Source organism: Hyla sarda, chromosome 7, assembly GCF_029499605.1.
Source record: "Hyla sarda isolate aHylSar1 chromosome 7, aHylSar1.hap1, whole genome shotgun sequence".
Classification (NCBI taxonomy): Eukaryota; Metazoa; Chordata; class Amphibia; order Anura; family Hylidae; genus Hyla; species Hyla sarda.
Genome location: NC_079195.1, coordinates 155945645 through 155966915, shown reverse-complemented (window position 1 = coordinate 155966915; position 21271 = coordinate 155945645). Strand labels below are relative to the sequence as shown.

The window sequence follows — 21271 nt, the reverse complement described above, 5'->3', positions numbered from 1 at the left end:
AGTAGATCTATTACCTCCAGTGAATTCCTGGACCTGAAAAATGGTTTGTGACATATCAAACTCAGAGGGGCTAGAATCGTTTTCATTCAGTAGGTCTATAAGGGATTCCAAGCCTTCCAGCTCCGCTTTTGGGGCATCCTGGAAGACACTGAATCCCAAAGGACCTATACTGACAGGGACCTCACCCTCTAATCTGGGATGCTCGTTAGAAATTTTATTAGAACAAAAAAATTTTTTTAGATTCATTTTTCTTACAGTTTTGAAAAGATCGATTTCAAACTGTATATTATCAAACTGTTCAGTAAGACAATAATTAAGACCCTTTTTAAGTAAACTTTCAGTATGCCCATCTATTACTACGTCAGTCAGATTAATGATGGCTAGAGTGTCCTGACAGTCACTTATTGTTTCCATGACACATTCTTCCGCTTCTGACTTGTACTTTTGTTTCGCCCATCTTTGATGTCCCCTCCTTGTTTTTCTCCTAAAGGGCACCTTGATGTCGAAGTAGATGGAATATTTGCCAGTTGATCTTTTGCAAGGACATTTTCTCCACTCTTATCATTACGGGTTGACTCCTCAGTGCCACTTGACTCTGAATCCGTGGTCCAATAGTCACTTTTTTTATTATTATTTTTTCTGGTATATTGATTTTTATTATTACGTCGATTTCTGGGATTTCTTTGTTTTCTCCCATTTTTGGCAAAGGTAAAGATCTTGTCGGTATCGTAATCTGTTTTATCACGAATAAACTTATCTTTTTTAATGTCCTTAATCACAGCTTGAATTGAGGTTAGTTTTTTATCCAATCTGGTAAGAAAAGAAGAAAACCGTTCTGCTGAAACTCGAACCTTTAGTTCCATTTTTGCTTTTAGAAGTTCAGAGGTGATGTCCTCATATTCTTTTTCATGTCGGACAATTACTAATTGCATCATTCTCAAAGAGTAATCCTCGTGTATTTTCGCCCATTCACTTAGAAAAACCTTGTCATCTGTGTATAACGCGGGCTCTTTATAGTTTCTTAGTCCCCTAGGGACCCGACTACATTCATTATAAGACTTGAGTGATTTTAAAGTCCAAAAGAGCCGTGTCTCTTTTTCTGCCAAATTGGCTACTTTTTGTTCAAGATTCTTTACACTCATGACTTGGTAAATATCTTTACTGTTGCATTCCATGAAGAAATTATTTGCGTCATGGCGTCCCATATTGAACGCACCTTCCCCACACTCTGTAGTGCTACCAGCAGAATCATCAGAATCCATGATGGTCGTAAGAATATAGGCTCAGCAGGGTTAACAGCGTGCTCAGGTAAATGAAGTTTCAAACAACAGTTCACAACGTTCACAACTCTTTTTCAAAAAAGAGTTCTAGAAAGTATAAAAGCACTTAAGTACCCTGCACATGGTGATAATATCAGTAGGGAAGAATCATTAGCTTTAGAACAACTGAAAAAAAGAGATGACATAATAATTAAAAAATCAGATAAGGGAGGAAATATAGTCCTTATGAAAAAAAGTTATTACGTACAGGAAGCTAATAGACAGCTTAACGATAAGAGATTCTATCAAAAACTTTCGTCAAACCCTTTGAGTAAAACTACTAGTAAATTACAGTCCCTATTACGTATTTACATAGAAAAGGGGGTTTTATCTAAAAAAATGGCAGAAAAATTACTCCCTAAATCTCCGAGGGTTGCCCAGTGGTACTTTCTTCCTAAAGTACATAAAACTTTAGAGTCCCCACCTGGACGACCTATTGTCTCCGGTGTGGGGACCCTAACCGAACCCATCTCAAAATTTGTGGACTGGTTACTCCATCCACTTCTATCTGAAATTCCATCCCTAGTCAAGGATACTAATGAGTTTTTGTTAACTTTAGAAGGACTTTCATGGCCAGCAGACTGCATCCTTACGTCTGTGGACATAGAAAGCCTCTATACAAGTATACCTCAAGATCTAGCAGTAGAGGTTGTACGAGATTTATTATTGTCTTCTGATAAGAGTACGACATGCATCGACTTCATCTGTGAATCCCTTGAATTTATTTTATCAAACAACTCCTTTAAATTCGGTGAACAATGGTTCACACAGACGGGAGGCGTAGCCATGGGTACGCCAGTAGCGTGCACACTGGCTAACCTGTTTGTAGCTATGTTTGAGAAAAAATACATATTTTCCGGTAAAAATAAACATTTGAAGTCGATAGCATGTTATAGACGTTTCGTGGATGACGTGTTCATTGTATGGACAGACACAGAGTCCGCCTTTGCGGACTTCGTGTCTGAACTGAACGCATCCAATGACATGAATTTGAAATTTACTAGCAAAGTAGGTGGCAGAGAATTAGAATTCTTAGACGTATTGATTAACTTAGAGAATAATAGCCTAAAAACGAAAGGCTATCGAAAGCCCACTGCCTGCAACTCGTTGCTGCATTACGGGTCTTATCACCCCATACACGTAAAAAAAGCTGTCCCATATGGACAATTTTTGCGCTTAAAAAGAGTCAATAGCAGCGACGAAGATTTTTTGCTGCAGGCAATGGACTTGAAAAAACGCCTATTAATTAGAGGTTATCCAGAACCTATCCTAAACCAGGCTCTAGAAAGAGCTTCTAAACAAAAAAGAAGTGACCTCCTGAAAGGACAAAAGTTTTACAACAAGAAACGCAGTGATCAAAGAAAGGAGAAATCTCCTCCCTTTACTTTTTCTTTTCAATTCAGCCCGATGGCTGAAAGAATTAAGAAAATTATTTGCGATAACTGGTTCTTGGTGCAGAACGACACTAATTTAAGGGATATTACTAAAAATAAACCCTTGATAGCGTTCCGTAAAACTAGGAATCTGAAAAACGAATTAGTTCAAAGTAAATTTGAGACAAAAAAACAAGATAAGAACTGGTTGAACAGAACTTTATCCCCAGGAAACTATCGCTGTAATTCTTGTAATTGGTGTAGTTTCATTAATTCAGAGAAAACCATAAATATTGGAGGTAAAAATATTAAATTCAAGGATGTAATTTGCTGTCGGACTAATTTTGTTATTTATGCAATACTCTGCCCCTGCAAGAGGTTTTATATAGGGTGCACTAAAAGAGCCCTTAATATTAGATTTAGGGAACATGTGCATTCCATAAAAACAGGACATGGTAGCCCTAGGTTGATTGAGCATATTGTAACCTGCCATTCCAGTGATGCCTCCTGCCTTACCTTTTTAGGCATAGAAAGGGTTAATCAAAAGGAAGGCATGGACCGGCTTAAAACCCTGTTGCAGCGAGAGGCGAGACTTATCCTCGAACTCAATGCTCAAGGTAACTTGGGCTTGAATGATCGCCTTGATCTTAGTGTATTTTTATAAACATCATTACGTTGCTTCCCATGTTTGATTTTCGCATACAGTTGTCTTGTTTTTAAAATTTGTGGTTTTACTTCACATCAAGACAATAACCCTTCCCCCTGACGTCACGCTGGGTGGACTATTTACCTGTGCGTGAAGCAGGAGGAAGGTGAGTCTGAAGAAACGCCCAGAAGGGGCGTGAAACATTTGTCACTACCTGTCTGCACTGGTCTGGCGTCCCACGCCGATGATCGCATGCCGCACCTGAAATAAAGAAGCCTGCTGTCACCCCGACAAAACCGTGAGTGCCTCCTTATTTCTTTGCTCTTCCCGGATTCTACAATATAGTTACTTTTCACTTAAAATGTAGAAAACAAAGACAGGCGGGGAAGGCAAAAACATATAACTTTAAAAAGGCAAATTTCCCTGGGCTGAGAGCTGCACTACAGGACATAGACTGGGGGGAGGTGTTGTCAAATACTGATACAGAAGGTAAATGGGACATCTTTAAATCAACTCTAAATAACTATACAGCTAAATACATACCAAAGGGGAACAAATATAAACGATTAAAACTAAATCCTACATGGCTGACAAATGATGTTAAAAGAGCAATAAACAACAAAAAAATAGCCTTCAAAAAATACAAATCTGATGGGTCAGCTATAACATTTATACAGTACAAGGAGCTTAATAAAATCTGTAAAAATGTAATAAAAACAGCAAAAATTCAAAACGAGAGACAGGTGGCCAAAGAAAGCAAAACTAATCCTAAATATTTTTTAGATATATAAATGCAAAAAAAAACAAGGACAGAGCATGTAGGACCCCTTAGAGAGGTAAGTTCAGTAATATCTGTACCCCTGTTCATGATATTTAGAGATTCTCTGGTGTCTGGTATTGTGCCAAGGGATTGGCGCAAGGCGAATGTGGTGCCAATCTTCAAAAAGGGCTCTAGGTCTTCCCCAGGAAACTATAGACCGGTAAGTTTAACGTGCATTGTGAGTAAATTGTTTGAAGGACTTATAAGGGATTACATACAGGAATACATAGGGGATAATTGTATTATAAGTGATAACCAGCCTGGGTTTACTAAGGATAGAAGTTGTCAAACCAATCTAATTTGCTTTTATGAAGAGGTGAGTAGAAGCCTTGACAGAGGAATGGCTGTGGATATAGTGTTTCTGGATTTTGCTAAAGCGTTTGATACTGTCCCTCATAGACGTCTGACAGGTAAGTTAAGGTCTTTGGGTTTGGAAATTTTAGTTTGTAACTGGATTGAACACTGGCTCATGGATCGTACCCAGAGAGTGGTGGTCAATGATTCGTACTCTGATTGGTCCCCGGTTATTAGTGGTGTACCCCAAGGTTCAGTACTGGGCCCGCTGTTGTTTAATTTATTTATCAATGATATAGAGGATGGTATTAACAGCTCTGTTTCTATCTTTGCAGATGACACCAAGCTTTGTAGCACGGTATAGTCTATAGAGGATGTGCATAAGTTACAAGATGACTTGGATAGACTAAGTGTCTGGGCATCCACTTGGCAAATGAGGTTCAATGTGGATAAATGTAAAGTTATGCATCTGGGTACTAATAACCTGCATGCATCGTATGTCTTAGGGGGGATTAAACTGTCAGAGTCACTGGTAGAGAAGGATCTGGGTGTACTTGTAGATCACAGACTACAGAATAGCATGCAATGTCAGGCTGCTGCTTCCAAAGCCAGCAGGATATTGTCATGTATCAAAAGAGGCATGGACTCAAGGGACAGGGACATAATACTCCCCCTTTATAAAGCATTGGTACGGCCTCACCTGGAATATGCTGTTCAGTTTTGTGCACCTGTCCATAAAAGGGACACTGCGGAGTTGGAAAGGGTGCAGAGACACGCGACTAAACTAATATGGGGCATGGATCATCTTAGCTATGAGGAGCGATTAAAGGAGTTACAATTGTTTAGTCTTGAGAAGAGACGTTTAAGGGGGGATATGATAAACGTATATAAGTATATTAATGGCCCATACAAAAAATATGGAGAAAAACTGTTCCAGGTTAAACCCCCCAAAGGACGAGGGCGCACTCCCTCCGTCTGGAGAAGAAAAAGTTTAGTCTAAAGGGGCGACACGCCTTCTTTACCGTGAGGACTGTGAATTTATGGAATGGTCTACCTCAGGAACTGGTCACAGCAGGAACAATTAACAGCTTTAAAACAGGATTAGATACATTCCTGGAACAAAAGAACATTAATGCTTATGAAGAAATATAAAATCCCATCCCTTCCCCAATATCGCGCCACACCCCTACCCCTTAATATCCTGGTTGAACTTGATGGACATATGTCTTTTTTCGACCGTACTAACTATGTAACTATGACATCTGCCAGTCTGTACTTTACCACTCTTCAAAATGGTACTTCACCAACAAAATGGCTCTGCCTAGTGGAATTGAAAAAATTACAAAGCCCCCTCCCCCTCTCCTTTTGCAGCAAGATCCTTCATGTTAGCTCCCTCTGCTGGTCAACAGTGGAATATATCACTAATTATTTGATTTTTCATATTTTGTTTAAAGCAGAACATTTTAAAAATCTTACAAAAAATATTAAAAAAATATGAAAGCTCTAAAAAAAAACTACATTTAATGACACAAACTCTTTAAAAGAAGTAAAATATATTAAAAAAACTATATAAATTGGGTTTGATTGTAATCAAAATGGCCTACAGAATAAAGATATGTCAAGTTTACCGAAAAGTGCACTGCGTTGAAACATAAGCACCCAAAAATAGCTAAATTGCTTTTTTCTCCCTTCAATTCCCCCCCCCCACCAATTATTTTTTCTCATACATTTTATGGTAAAATAAGTGATGTCATTAGAAAGAACAATTGGTGGTGCACAAAACAAGCCCTGATATGGGTCTGCAGGTGAAAATTGAAAGCGTTTTAGCTATAAGAAGGCGAGGAGATGAAAAAAACCATATCTGTCTTTAAGGAGTTAAAACATAAGCTCACATTCAAGTAGAGGTTTTCATAAAACATACTGTGAATCACAAATGAGCACAAAATTGTCAAAAGCTACAGTGGGGCAAAAAAGTATTTAGTCAGCCACCAATTGTGCACGTTCTCCCACATTAAAAGATGGCCTATAATTTTCATCATATGTACACTTCAACTATGAGAGACAGAATGGGGAGAAAGAATACAGGAAATCACTTTGTAGGATTTCTAATGAATTAATTGGTAAATTCATTGGTAAAATAAGTATTTAGTCACGTACAAACAAGCAAGATTTCTGGCTCTCACAGACCTGTAACTTCTTATTTAAGGGTTTCCTCTGTCCTCCACACGTTACCTGTATTAATGGTACCTGTTTGAACTTATCATTATAAAAGACACCTGTCCAAAACCTCAAACAGTCACACTCCAAACTCCACTATGGCCAAGACCAAAGAGCTGTCGAAGGACACCAGAAACAAAGTTGTAGACCTGCACCAGGCTTGGAAGACTGAATCTGCAATAGGCAATCAGCTTGGTGTGAAGAAATCAGCTGTGCAATTATTAGAAAATGGAAGACATACAAGACCACTGATAATCACACTCGATCTGGGGCTCCACGCAAGATCTCACCCCGTGGTGTCAAAATGATCACAAGAATGGTGAGTAAAAATCCCAGAACCACATGGGGGATCCTATTGAATGACCTGCAGAGAGCTGGAACCAAAGTAACAAAGGCTACCATCAGTAACACACTACTCCTCCAGGGAATCAAATCATGCAGTGCCAGACGTGTCCCCCTGCTTAAGCCAGTACATGTCTGGGCCCGTCTGGAGTTTGCTAGAGAGCATTTGAATGATCCAGAAGAGGATTGCGAGAATGTCAGATGAAACAAAAATTGAAAATTTTGGTAAAAACTCAACTCATCGTGTTTGGAGGAGAAAGAATGCTGAGTAGCATCCAAAGAACACCATACCTACTGTGAGGCATGGCAGTGAAAACATCATGTTTTGGGGTTGTTTTTTTGCCAAGGGACCAGGACGACTGATCCATGTAAAGGAAAGAATGAATGGGGCCATTTTCGGGAGATTTTGAGTGAAAATCTCCTTCCATCAGGAAGAGCATTGAAGATGAAACGTGGCTGGGTCTTTCAGCAAGACAATAATCCCAAACACACTTCCCGGGCAACAAAAGAGTGGCTTCGTATGAAGCATTTCAAGGTCCTGGAGTGGCCTAGCCAGTCTTCAGATCTCTATCCCATAGAAAACCTCTGGAGGAAGTTTAAAGTCTGTGTTGCCCAGCAACAGCCCCAAAACATCACTGCTCTAGAGGAGATCTGCATGGAGGAATGGGCCAAAATAAAAGCAAGTGTGTTTGAAAACCTTGTGAATACTTACAGAAAACGTTTGACCTCTGTCATTGCCAACAAAGAGTATATAACAAAGTATTGAGAAGAAGTTTTGTTATTGACCAAATACTTATTTTCCACCATAATGTGCAAATACATTTTCTTTAAAAATCAATTTAATTTTATGGATTTCTTTTCTCATTCTGTCTCCCATAGTTGAGGTATACCTATGATAAAAATTACAGGCCTCACTCATCTTTTTACGTGGGAGAACTTGCACAATTGGTGGCTGACTGTACATTTTTTTAAAGTGCATAGCATGTCATACGTAAAAAAAAAAAAAAAAAAACAAGTTAAAAGAAACCTGTCTCTAAGCTCTAAGCTGATGACTGTTTGCAAAGTTCTAAAATTATATTTAATCCCTTAAAGGAAAACTACGGTACTAGCGGTACTGGCTGGTAGTACTTTACCACTCTTCAAAATGGTACTTCACCAACAAATGGTACTTCACCATCATTTATCAATGATATAGAGGATGGCATTAACAGCTCTGTTTCTATCTTTGCAGATGACACCAAGCTTTGTAGCACAGTACAGTCTATAGAGGATGTGCATAAGTTACAAGATGACTTGCATAGACTAAGTGTCTGGGCATCCACTTGGCAAATGAGGTTCAATGTGGATAAATGTAAAGTTATGCATCTGGGTACTAATAACCTGCATGCATCGTATGTCTTAGGGGGGATTAAACTGGCAGAGTCACTGGTAGAGAAGGATCTGGGTGTACTTGTAGATCACAGACTACAGAATAGCATGCAATGTCAGGCTGCTGCTTCCAAAGCCGGCAGGATATTGTCATGTATCAAAAGAGGCATGGACTCAAGGGACAGGGACATAATACTCCCCCTTTATAAAGCATTGGTACGGCCTCACCTGGAATATGCTGTTCAGTTTTGGTCACCTGTCCATAAAAGGGACACTGCGGAGTTGGAAAGGGTGCAGAGACGCGCGACTAAACTAATATGGGGCATGGAACATCTTAGCTATGAGGAGCGATTAAAGGAGTTACAATTGTTTAGTCTTGAGAAGAGACGTTTAAGGGGGGATATGATAAACGTATATAAGTATATTAATGGCCCATACAAAAAATATGGAGAAAAACTGTTCCAGGTTAAACCCCCCCAAAGGACGAGGGGGCACTCCCTCCGTCTGGAGAAAAAAAAGTTTAGTCTCAAGGGGCGACACGCCTTCTTTACCGTGAGGACTGTGAATTTATGGAACGGTCTACCTCAGGAACTGGTCACAGCAGGAACAATTAACAGCTTTAAAACAGGATTAGATACATTCCTGGAACAAAATAAGATTAATGCTTATGAAGAAATATAAAATCTCATCCCTTCCCCAATATCGCGCCACACCCCTACCCCTTAATTCCCTGGTTGAACTTGATGGACATATGTCTTTTTTCGACCGTACTAACTATGTAACAAAATGGCTCTGCCTAGTGGAATTGAAAAAATTACAAAGCCCCCTCCCCCTCTCCTTTTGCAGCAAGATCCTTCATGTTAGCTCCCTCTGCTGGTCAACAGTGGAATATATCACTAATTATTTGATTTTTCATATTTTGTTTAAAGCAGAACATTTTAAAAATCTTACAAAAAATATTAAAAAAATATGAAAGCTCTAAAAAAAAAACTACATTTAATGACACAAACTCTATAAAAGAAGTAAAATATATTAAAAAAACTATATAAATTGGGTTTGATTGTAATCAAAATGGCCTACAGAATAAAGATATGTCAAGTTTACCGAAAAGTGCACTGCGTTGAAACATAAGCACCCAAAAATAGCTAAATAGCTTTTTTCTCCCTTCAATTCCCCCCCCCACCAATTATTTTTTCTCATACATTTTATGGTAAAATAAGTGATGTCATTAGAAAGAACAATTGGTGGTGCACAAAACAAGCCCTGATATGGGTCTGCAGGTGAAAATTGAAAGCGTTTTAGCTATAAGAAGGCGAGGAGATGAAAAAAACCATATCTGTCTTTAAGGAGTTAAAACATAAGCTCACATTCAAGTAGAGGTTTTCATAAAACATACTGTGAATCACAAATGAGCACAAAATTGTCAAAAGCTACAGTGGGGCAAAAAAGTATTTAGTCAGCCACCAATTGTGCACGTTCTCCCACATTAAAAGATGGCCTATAATTTTCATCATATGTACACTTCAACTATGAGAGACAGAATGGGGAGAAAGAATACAGGAAATCACTTTGTAGGATTTCTAATGAATTAATTGGTAAATTCATTGGTAAAATAAGTATTTGGTCACGTACAAACAAGCAAGATTTCTGGCTCTCACAGACCTGTAACTTCTTATTTAAAGGTTTCCTCTGTCCTCCACACGTTACCTGTATTAATGGTACCTGTTTGAACTTATCATTATAAAAGACACCTGTCCAAAACCTCAAACAGTCACACTCCAAACTCCACTATGGCCAAGACCAAAGAGCTGTCGAAGGACACCAGAAACAAAGTTGTAGACCTGCACCAGGCTTGGAAGACTGAATCTGCAATAGGCAATCAGCTTGGTGTGAAGAAATCAGCTGTGCAATTATTAGAAAATGGAAGACATACAAGACCACTGATAATTACACTCGATCTGGGGCTCCACGCAAGATCTCACCCCGTGGTGTCAAAATGATCACAAGAATGGTGAGTAAAAATCCCAGAACCACACGGGGGAACCTATTGAATGACCTGCAGAGAGCTGGAACCAAAGTAACAAAGGCTACCATCAGTAACACACTACTCCTCCAGGGAATCAAATCATGCAGTGCCAGACGTGTCCCCCTGCTTAAGCCAGTACATGTCTGGGCCCGTCTGGAGTTTGCTAGAGAGCATTTGAATGATCCAGAAGAGGATTGCGAGAATGTCAGATGAAACAAAAATTGAAAATTTTGGTAAAAACTCAACTCATCGTGTTTGGAGGAGAAAGAATGCTGAGTAGCATCCAAAGAACACCATACCTACTGTGAGGCATGGCAGTGAAAACATCATGTTTTGGGGTTGTTTTTCTGCCAAGGGACCAGGACGACTGATCCATGTAAAGGAAAGAATGAATGGGGCCATTTTCGGGAGATTTTGAGTGAAAATCTCCTTCCATCAGGAAGAGCATTGAAGATGAAACGTGGCTGGGTCTTTCAGCAAGACAATAATCCCAAACACACTTCCCGGGCAACAAAAGAGTGGCTTCGTATGAAGCATTTCAAGGTCCTGGAGTGGCCTAGCCAGTCTTCAGATCTCTATCCCATAGAAAACCTCTGGAGGAAGTTTAAAGTCTGTGTTGCCCAGCAACAGCCCCAAAACATCACTGCTCTAGAGGAGATCTGCATGGAGGAATGGGCCAAAATAAAAGCAAGTGTGTTTGAAAACCTTGTGAATACTTACAGAAAACGTTTGACCTCTGTCATTGCCAACAAAGAGTATATAACAAAGTATTGAGAAGAAGTTTTGTTATTGACCAAATACTTATTTTCCACCATAATGTGCAAATACATTTTCTTTAAAAATCAATTTAATTTTATGGATTTCTTTTCTCATTCTGTCTCCCATAGTTGAGGTATACCTATGATAAAAATTACAGGCCTCACTCATCTTTTTACGTGGGAGAACTTGCACAATTGGTGGCTGACTGTACATTTTTTTAAAGTGCATAGCATGTCATACGTAAAAAAAAAAAAAAAAAAAAACAAGTTAAAAGAAACCTGTCTCTAAGCTCTAAGCTGATGACTGTTTGCAAAGTTCTAAAATTATATTTAATCCCTTAAAGGAAAACTACGGTACTAGCGGTACTGGCTGGTAGTGCGTGAGACGCTGATCAGTTTGATTCATACTATGCCCGGATCCGCTGCTCCGTTCGCCCGTTATCTTCTATCTTCTTGATATGCGAATTAGCTGCTAACTGGCACGGGCGGGGTTACAGCCTTCATCTGGCACTGTGACGTAACCGCCGCCCGGCCCGCAGCACCCCCGGTTTATGAATATTCATGTTCCTAGTCCTCTCCTTCTCCTCTCCGCTGATTTCAGGACTCCACTGCACACGTGCCGGCTTCCTGTCTGCATTTTAATTACCATATATACTAGAGTATAAGCAGAGTTTTTCAGCACGATTTTTCGTGCTGAAAACACCCCCCTAGGCTATACTCGAGTGAACTCTCCGCCTGTCAATCCCTTCTCAGTGGTCTTCAACCTGTGGACCTCCAGATGTTGCAAAACTACAACTCCCAGCATGCACGGACAGCCATCGGCTGTCGGGGCATGCTGGGAGTTGTAGTTTTGAAACATCTGGAGGTCCGCAGGTTGAAGACCACTTCGGCCTTCATCATCACCCAGACCCCCCCCCCCCTTTAGTTTTCTACTCACCTCCCTTCGGTGGGAAGGAAGGGTGAGCTGGTCAGGGCCATCTATGCTGCAGGGGCCGTCCGGTGGGGAGGGTTAGTCGTTCCGGGCTGTCCATCTTCACCGGGGGGCCCCTCTTCTCCACTCCGGGCTCGGCCACAGAATAGTGACGTTGCCTTGATGACGACGCACTCGTCCCTGCGCATGAACGACCCTGTGCATCATCGTCAAGGCAACGTCACTAGTCCGGCGCCAGACCTGGATCGGAGAAGAGGGCCCCCGCGGTGAAGATGGACAGCCTGGAACCACTAACCCTCCCCACCGGACGGTCCCTGCAGCATAGATGGCCCGGACCCACCGAAGGGAGGTGAGTAGAAAACTAAAGGGGGGGGGAGGGGGTCTGGATGATGACGAAGGCCGCAGTGGTCTTCAACCTGCGGACCTCCCGATGTTTCAAAACTACAACTCCCAGCATGCCCGGACAGCCGAGGATGGACAGCCCGGAACGACTAACCTTCCCCACTAACCTTCCCTGCAGCATAGATGGCCCGGACCAGCTCACCCTTCCTTCCCGAAGGGCGACAGGCGGTGATGATGACAGGCGGTGATGATGACAGGCGGTGAAGATGAAGGGGGGGTGATGACAGGGTGTTAATGACGGGGGTCTGGATGATGACATGGGGGGATGATGTATTTCCCACCTTAGGCTTATAGTCGAGTCAATAACTTTTCCTGGGTTTTTGGTGTGAAATTAGGGGCCTCGGCTTATATTTGGGTCGGCTTATACTCAAGTATATACAGTAACATTATTTTTATAGTTCGGACATTTGCGCACGTGGTGATACCACATGTTTTATTATGTTTACATATTTTTTATATGGAATTTGGGAAACTGGGGGGGGGGGATTTAAACTTTAAATATGGAAGAAGTTAATGGGTGTTTTTTTTTCTTTTTACTTTGATTTAACTTTTTTGTCTTTTTTTCTTTTTCTTTTTACACTTTATTAGTCATTAGATTCAACATACAGATCAATGTAGATTCATAGAACTACATTGATCTGTGTGCTCTGCACCTGGTATGGCACGGGCTTGAGCCCACGACATACACTGTTTGGCATCTTAGGATGAGCCGGCTCATCCTAAGATGGCAACTAGTTAACTTCTAGGCACTCAAGAGACAGAGAGGCTGGGCTTAGCTGCAGCATGCACACTTCCTCCCTCCCCTGCCAGATTAACATACAAGGTTTGGCTTTTAGCATTAAGTCTTGTACATCAATCATGCAGGGCAGAGACATGTAGGTTAAGAATAAGGAGTATATATAGTAACAGGATGTGTCCAGATCTTTAACAATAAAAACACATAAATATACACAAAAACACATTCTGTAGGGTGTTTACATAGTATTAACCCATTAACCCCTTAAGGACTCAGGGTTTTTCCGTTTTTGCACTTTCGTTTTTTCCTCCTTACCTTTTAAAAATCATAACCCTTTCAATTTTCCACCTAAAAATTCATATTATGGCTTATTTTTTGCGTCGCCAATTCTACTTTGCAGTGACATTAGTCATTTTACCCAAAAATGCACGGCGAAACGGAAAAAAAAATCATTGTGCGACAAAATCGAAAAAAAAAACGCCATTTTGTAACTTTTGGGGGCTTCCGTTTCTACGCAGTGCATATTTCGGTAAAAATTACACCTTATCATTATTCTGTAGGTCCATACGGTTAAAATGATACCCTACTTATATAGGTTTGATTTTGTCGCACTTCTGGAAAAAATCATTACTACATGCAGGAAAATGTATACGTTTAAAAATGTCATCTTCTGACCCCTATAACTTTTATATTTTTCCATGTACAGGGCGGTATGAGGATTCCTTTTTTGCGCCGTGATCTGAAGTTTTTATAGGTATGATTTTTGTTTTGATCGGACTTTTTGATCACTTTTTATTCATTTTTTTAATGGTATAAAAAGTGACCAAAATACGCTTTTTTGAACTTTGGAATTTTTTTTGCGCGTACGCCATTGACCGTGTGGTTTAATTAATGATATATTTTTATAGTTCGGACATTTACGCACGCGGCGATACCACATATGTTTATTTATTTATTTTTTTACACTGTTTTATTTTTTTTATGGGAAAATGGGGGTGATTCAAACTTTTATTAGGGAAGGGGTGAAATAACCTTTATTAACACTTTTTTTTAAACATTTCTTTTGCAGTGTTATAGGTCCCATAGGGACCTATAACACTGCACACACTGATCTCCTATGCTGATCACTGGCGTGTATTAACACGCCTGTGATCAGCATTATCGGCGCTTGACTGCTCCTGCCTGGATCTCAGGCACGGAGCAGTCATTCGTCGATCGGACACCGAGGAGGCAGGTAAGGGCCCTCCCGGTGTCCGATCAGCTGTTGGGGACGCCGCGATTTCACAGCGGCGGTCCCGAACAGCCCGACTGAGCAGCCGGGTCACTTTCAGTTTCACTTTAGAAGCGGCGGTCAGCTTTGACCGCCGCTTCTAAAGGGTTAATACCGCACATCGCCGCGATCGGCGATGTGTGGTATTAGCCGCGGGTCCCGGCCGTTGATGAGCGCAGGGACCGACACGATAAGATGCAGGATCGCGGCGCGATCCCGCTTCATATCGCGGGAGCGGGCGCAGGACGTAAATATACGTCCTGCGTCGTTAAGGGGTTAAGGATGCAGCCCATTTTGACCTATAGGACGCAGCCATTTTTTTCAAATCTGACATGTATCACTTTATGCATTAATAACTCTGGGATGCTTTAACTTATGAATTTGATTCTGACATTGTTTTTTTATGACATATTTTACTTTATGTTAGTGGTAAATTTTCATTGATACTTGCATCATTTCTTTATTTATTTATTTAAAAAGGTTGCATTTTTCTAACTTTGAAGCTCTCTGCTTGTAAGGAAAGTGGGCATGCCATATAAGTTATATGTTGATTCACATATACAATAAGTCTAGTTTGTGTTTGCATCATAAAGTTGACATGTTTTTGCTTTTTGAAGACATTAGAGGGCTTCAAAGTATATCAGCAATTTTCCACAAAAATCAGCTCAGTTTCAAAGTGAATTTGAGCATCTTTGTATTAGAAATACCCCATAATGGACCCCATTATGAAAACTGCACCCCTCAAACTATTCAAAATGACATTCAGAAAGTTTGTCACCCCTTTAGGTGTTTCCCAGGAAAATGTTCTTGTAGACCTTTTTTTTTTTAATTTATTTTCCTTTTTACATGGTGTGCAAACCCCTCAAAATGTGTAACCTAATTTCTCTAGAGTAAGGAAATACCCCATATGTGGATGTAAAGTGCTCTGCTGGCATACTACAGAAGGGGAGGAGCGGCAATGGGATTTTGGAGAGCCAATTTTGCTGAAATGTTGGTGCCAGAACAGCAAAAAAAAAAAAAAAAAAAAAAACACATGGCACACTATTTGGGAAAGTACACCCCTCAATGAATGTAACAAGTGAGCCATAACACCCTAAAGGTGATTCACAAACTTTCGTTAAAAAGGGACGTGAAAATGAAAAATTAGTTTTTTTCCATTAAAATGCTGGTGTTACCCCAAATTTTTAATTTTCACAAGGGTTAATAGGTAAAAATGTCCCCCAAAATTTGTAACCCTATTTCTCTCGAGTAAGGAAATACCTCATATATGGATGTAAAGTGCTCCGTGGGTGCTCTTGAGGGCTCAGACGGGAAGGAGTGACATTGGGCTTTTGGAGAGCGAATTTTACTGAAATGGTTTTTGGGGGGCATGTCTCATTTAGGAAGCCCCCATGGTGCCAGAACAGCAAAAAAAAGAAAAAAAAAAAGTATAACTCCACAAGGCACGCTATTTGAGAAACTACACCCTAAAGAAATGTAACAAGGGGTACAGTGAGCCTTAACATCCCACAGGTGTTTAACAAATTTTCACTAAAGTTGAATGTGAAATGGAAATGTTATTTTTTTCACTAAAATGTTGGTGTTACCCCAAATTTTAAATTTTTACAAGGGGTAATAGGAGACAATCCAAAATTTGTAACCCCATATGGAAATACCCCATATGTGGATGTTAAGTGCTCTGCGGGCGAACTACAGGGCTACAGAGTGCCATTGGGCTTTTGGAGAGAACCCATTTTGGAAACTACACTCACAGAATGTAATAAGGAATGTAGTGAGCATTTACACCCCACTGGCATTTGACAGATCTTTGGAACAGTGGGTTGTGCAAATGAAAAATGTTATTTTTACGGACCACTGTTCAAAAAATCTGTCAGACACCTGTGCGGTGTAAATGCTCACTGCACCCCTTATTACATTCCGTGAGGGGTGTAGTTTCCAAAATGGAGTCACATGTGGGGGTGTCCACTGTTCTGGCAGCATGGGGGCTTTGTTGACTATTCGAGCCAAATTCTCTCTCCAAAAGCCCAATGGCGCTCCTTCTCTTCTGAACCCTGTAGTGCGCCCGCAGAGAAATTTACATCCACATATTACTCAGAAGAAATGGGGTTACAAGTTTTGGATGGCTTTTCTCCTATTATCCCTTGTAAATATAAAAACTTTGGGGTAACACCAGCATTTTAGTGAAAAAAAATAATCTAATTTTTCATTTTCACATCCAACTTCAACGAAAATTTGTCAAACACCTGTGGGGTGTTAAGGCTCACTATACCCCTTGTTACGTTCCGTGAGGGGTGTAGCTTCCAAAATGGGGTCACATGTTTTTTTTTTTGCATTTGTCACCAGTTTAGGACTCAAATGTACATGTACTCTAACTCCCGAGCCTTGTTGTGCGCTCGCAGAGCACTTTACATCCGTACCCAGGAGAAATTGCATTATAAATTTTACCTCTTGTTAAAATGAAAAGTATGGGGCAACACCAGCATGCTAGTGTAAATTTTTATTTTTTACACTAACATGCTGGTGTAGACCTTAAAGTTACCTTTTCATAAAGGGTAAAAGGAGAGAAAAAAAAATTTGTTACGCAATTTCTCCCGAGTACAGAAATACCTCATATGTGGCCCTAAACTGTTGCCCTAAAATATGACAGGGCTCCAAAGTGAGAGAGCGCCATGCGCATTTGAGGCCCATGGCCTAAGTTAGGAATTTGCATAGGGACAGACCCGGATGCAAGCATGGTGTTTACCTCCTCCACCAAAAATACCTTACAGCAGTGTTCCACAAACAGAGTGCATCGAGCTGTTGCAAAACTCCCAGCATGCCTGAACAGTCAATGGCTGTAAGGCAATACTGGGAGTTGGGAGCTGGAAGCTCTGTTTTGGAAACAAGGAGTTTTTCATTTTTACTGGGGGGGGGGGGGGGGTATTGCAACCCACCAGCTGTTGCAAAACTACAACTCCCACATTGCACTGACAGACCTTGGATGCTGGGAGTTGTAGTTATGCAACAGCTGGAGCCACACTGGTAGTTAGGTGACAAACTACCGCAGTGTTTCTGCACCAGTGTACCTCCAGCTGTTGCTAAACTAAAACTCCCAGCATGCACGGTCTGCCAGTGCATGCTGGGAGTTGAAGTTATGCAACAGCTGGAGGCAAAACTACAGCCACCAGCATGACCTTTGTCTGTCTGTGCATGCTGGGAATTGTAGTTATGCAACAACTGGAGCCACACTTTTTCATAGAAAAATTGTTCCTCCAGCTGTTGTATAACTACTCTCAGCTTGCACTACTCCTGCCGCCGCTTTCTCCTCTGGACCCAACACCGCCGCTCCTCCAGACCTAACTCCGGACCAACCGGTAAGGTGACCGCCGCCGGCGATCACCCGCCCCACAGGACCCGTGATTGGTCGGTCGGTCTCGGCTGATCAATCACGGGGTTCGAGAGGTGGCAACAATGCCACCTCACTCCTGGTGGGCAAGGCTGGTTGGTGCCGTCTCTGACAGCATCAATCACCGTTATTTTCCAGGTCACCAGTGACCCGATTGACCCGGGAAAGCCGTGATTCGCCGGTCAGAATTGATCAGCGAATCCTGGGTGATATGCCGGGTGGCTGCTGTTAGATAATAGCCGCCATCCCGGCCCGATCACTGTGTCTGGAGACGCGGTGATCAAAGAACGCAGTGCCGCAAAGTACGGTGCTGTGCACTAATACTTGGGTCTCTAAGCAGAGCTCTCTTACTCTCAGCAGCGCCGTACATTCAAGGCGCTCGTACTTGAGGGGTTTAAAAGAATCAAAGCCACTGCAGAGGGAGGTGTATAATGTCCCCTTTCTTCTGTTGGGGAGTTTACTACTCACCTGAGCTGATATTTGTAAGAATCTTCTCATCTGTACACATCTGGTCTTCTACTTTAATATTGAGTAAACCTTTATCCTGAATAAAAATCAATAACATTGTCACTCTTAATACATTTTTAGGACTGAAGAATTTCATAGTTTATTCACAGATTACATAGTTTAAAAAGTACCCATCAGATCCAATCAGATTAATATATCAGATTAATATATCACTCAGTACCTAATCCTGACCATGCACATCTAATTTTTATGTGTCTAGCACCATTATTGATTTATTTATTACACTCTTAATTTAGCCCACTAGTCTGAATTCCTCTCAAAGGGAGGGGGAGTGACCTCACTGTGCAGGTCTCCGCCCCCTCCCTCAGTATGCTGTCTACTCACATCTCACCTGACATTAGCAAAACTACAACTCCCAGCATGTCCTCACTGACAGTGGGAGGATTTTTCCTCCAGCTGTGAACCCTGCACTTACAGCGGTCAATCAAAGAAGTGTGTCCATGACAGAGGTGATGATGCATGGACACAGCAGGACTAATATGTGTAATACATTACAGAAATTTAGGTGCACTACTGTGGTAGATGTATACAATGACATTGGCTATCCCTCAACACTGATGTTAAAATTGAGACATTCACCAGTATATCCTTATATATGAAGGACATACCAGAGCCCGCACACCATCGCCAAGGTTTCTCAAATGCCACGGGACTTAACGCTACCTGTGCGTGATAAGCAAAAATCAGGGGCCAGTGGGCAATTTCAGCAGAATTAGGCCGACATGCAGCCTGCTCCCAGTTGCCTCCAGTGTGACTGAGCACACCTACAATGGGAGGAGGGAGACACAGGCTACAAGCCCCACCTAAGTTGGCTGATATAGGTGCATGGCCTCACAGTCCTAGCAATGGACTACAAGGGCAGGATCTGCTCCCCCAGCATAAATGCACAACTGCATTTGGGGTTGAGCACCTCCAGCCATTTGAGACCACGTTTTTTGTTGTTGTTTAAAATTTATACTTGGAGGTGTGTAAACTCCATTTAATGCGCCTTGAACATTTTCCAGGCAGCATTAAGGTTGCACCTGTGAGGCCATGCACCTATATCAGCCAACTTAGGTGGGGCTTGTAGCCTGTCTCTCTCTCCTCCCATTGTATGTGTGTTCAGTCACACTGGAGGCAACTGGGAGCAGGCTGCATGTCGGCCTAATGCTGCTGTAATTGCCCACTGGCCCCTGGTTTTTGCTTATCACGCACAGGTAGGTTAGCGCTAGGTCCCGTGCCATTTGAGAAACCTTGGCATCAGTGTTGAGGGATAGCCAATGTCATTGTATACATCTACCACAGTAGTGCACCTAAATTTCTGTATTGTATTATTCTAATTGTTTCAACATCCACACCGTTTATCTGGTGTAGGATTCTATTGTGGCACTTGTAGTCCACTGCAGGCATCCTCCATTGTATGCATTTTTATGCTGGGGATTGCTCCTAGCAACAGACTACAAGGGCAGGATCTGCTCCCCCAGCATAAATGCACAACTGCATTTGGGGTTGAGCACCTTCAGCCATTTGAGACCACATTTTTTGTTGTTGGACTAATATGTGTCCAAACAGGCAGGGGGGCAGTTGTTTGACTGGCTTTTTCAGTATGAAATACTGAACATTTTCTAATGTAAGCCATTGCAAAACCTATTGGTTTTGCATGCTTTACAACATATCAAAAGTTTTTGTATCTGACAGTGCCCATTTAAATAAAGGTCGATTTTACATGGCAGTATTTTACAGTACTATTTGTAAAGCAAAACTAGAAGTTGTTTATTTCATTGTTTTTGTGTAGGTTACAGTCTCACTATTGGCCTACAAATACTGTCCCAAAAACTGCCATGTGATAGTGGCTTAACTTTAACCCCTAGATCTACTTGATGCACCAGGACGTACAGGTACGTCCTGAGTCCCGTCATGGCTATGAAGCGAGCGCAGTACTTATCTGCACTAAAAATAGTCCCCTGTTGAGACTAAAAAGTTTTAATAAGTAAATAAAAGCCCCTCCCTCAAAAATTAAATCCCCCTTTTTTCCCATTTTACAAAAAATATGTACAAAAATAAAGTCTGAAATTGCCGGTTTATGGTCACATCGCATCCCAGGGATAAAAATATTAGCCCTCATACAGCATCATATATGGAAAAAGAAGAAAGTTATTGGTGTTCAATAGGGCAATTGTAAGCATACTTTTGTTTAAAAGGATAACATTCTTTACAAGCTTTTTTATTTTTGCCCTAAAAAAAACTAAAATTTTTTTTATCACATTGACCCGCACAATAAACAAAACATGTTAGTTTTACTGCGTAAAACCAATATGCCCAAAACTTTGCAAACTTTCTCCAAAACATTTCATTTGATTTTGTAAACCAATCAAACCATAGCAATAATACAATGCAATAATATAATTGCTTCAAAGTAAAGTGTCGGAAGGTCTCACTCTCCAAGCAGGGAGGAAGAAAATACAAAAACAAGTAGTCATCAGGTTGGATCCAGTCTAAAAATGAAAAATCATAGGATGTTGCAGAATATAACAGACAATATAACAGAATATAACAGAATTGTATAACAGACAAGCTTTCGGGATTCCTCCCTTTATCAAGTCAAAAGCATTTCTGAGCACACAAGAAGAAAACACACAGGTTACATGTCACAAAATATGTAGGAGTTAAAAAGGAAACTTAAAAAAAAAACAAATAAAAAAGATATTTGAAGCAAAAATGATATTTTTTTTAGGATTCAAAGTACAGAGTACTCATTGTGGATTTGAGCTTCTTAGCCCATTATCAAAGCTTCCTGCTGTATTGTCTTTTCTTCTGTATTCCCCCTGTCCTGCTGTAACACCATTCTCACCCCTACTTCCACCCCCCCAATCTCAT

General features: G+C 41.0%; 1 protein-coding gene across 1 annotated transcript in view; it reads right to left on the bottom strand.

Moving 5' to 3' along the window:
• Nucleotides 1-13227: 13227 nt before the first annotated feature.
• The window catches only part of LOC130283179 (uncharacterized), a 185102-nt gene continuing 177058 nt past the window's right edge, over nucleotides 13228-21271 (bottom strand). Inside the window, exons 7-8 of the mRNA XM_056532382.1 lie at nucleotides 18356-18431; nucleotides 13228-13418 (exon numbers count right to left, since the gene is read on the bottom strand). Coding sequence (XP_056388357.1) covers nucleotides 13228-13418; nucleotides 18356-18431 — 267 coding nt within the window. The remainder of the gene's footprint in view (nucleotides 13419-18355; nucleotides 18432-21271) is intronic.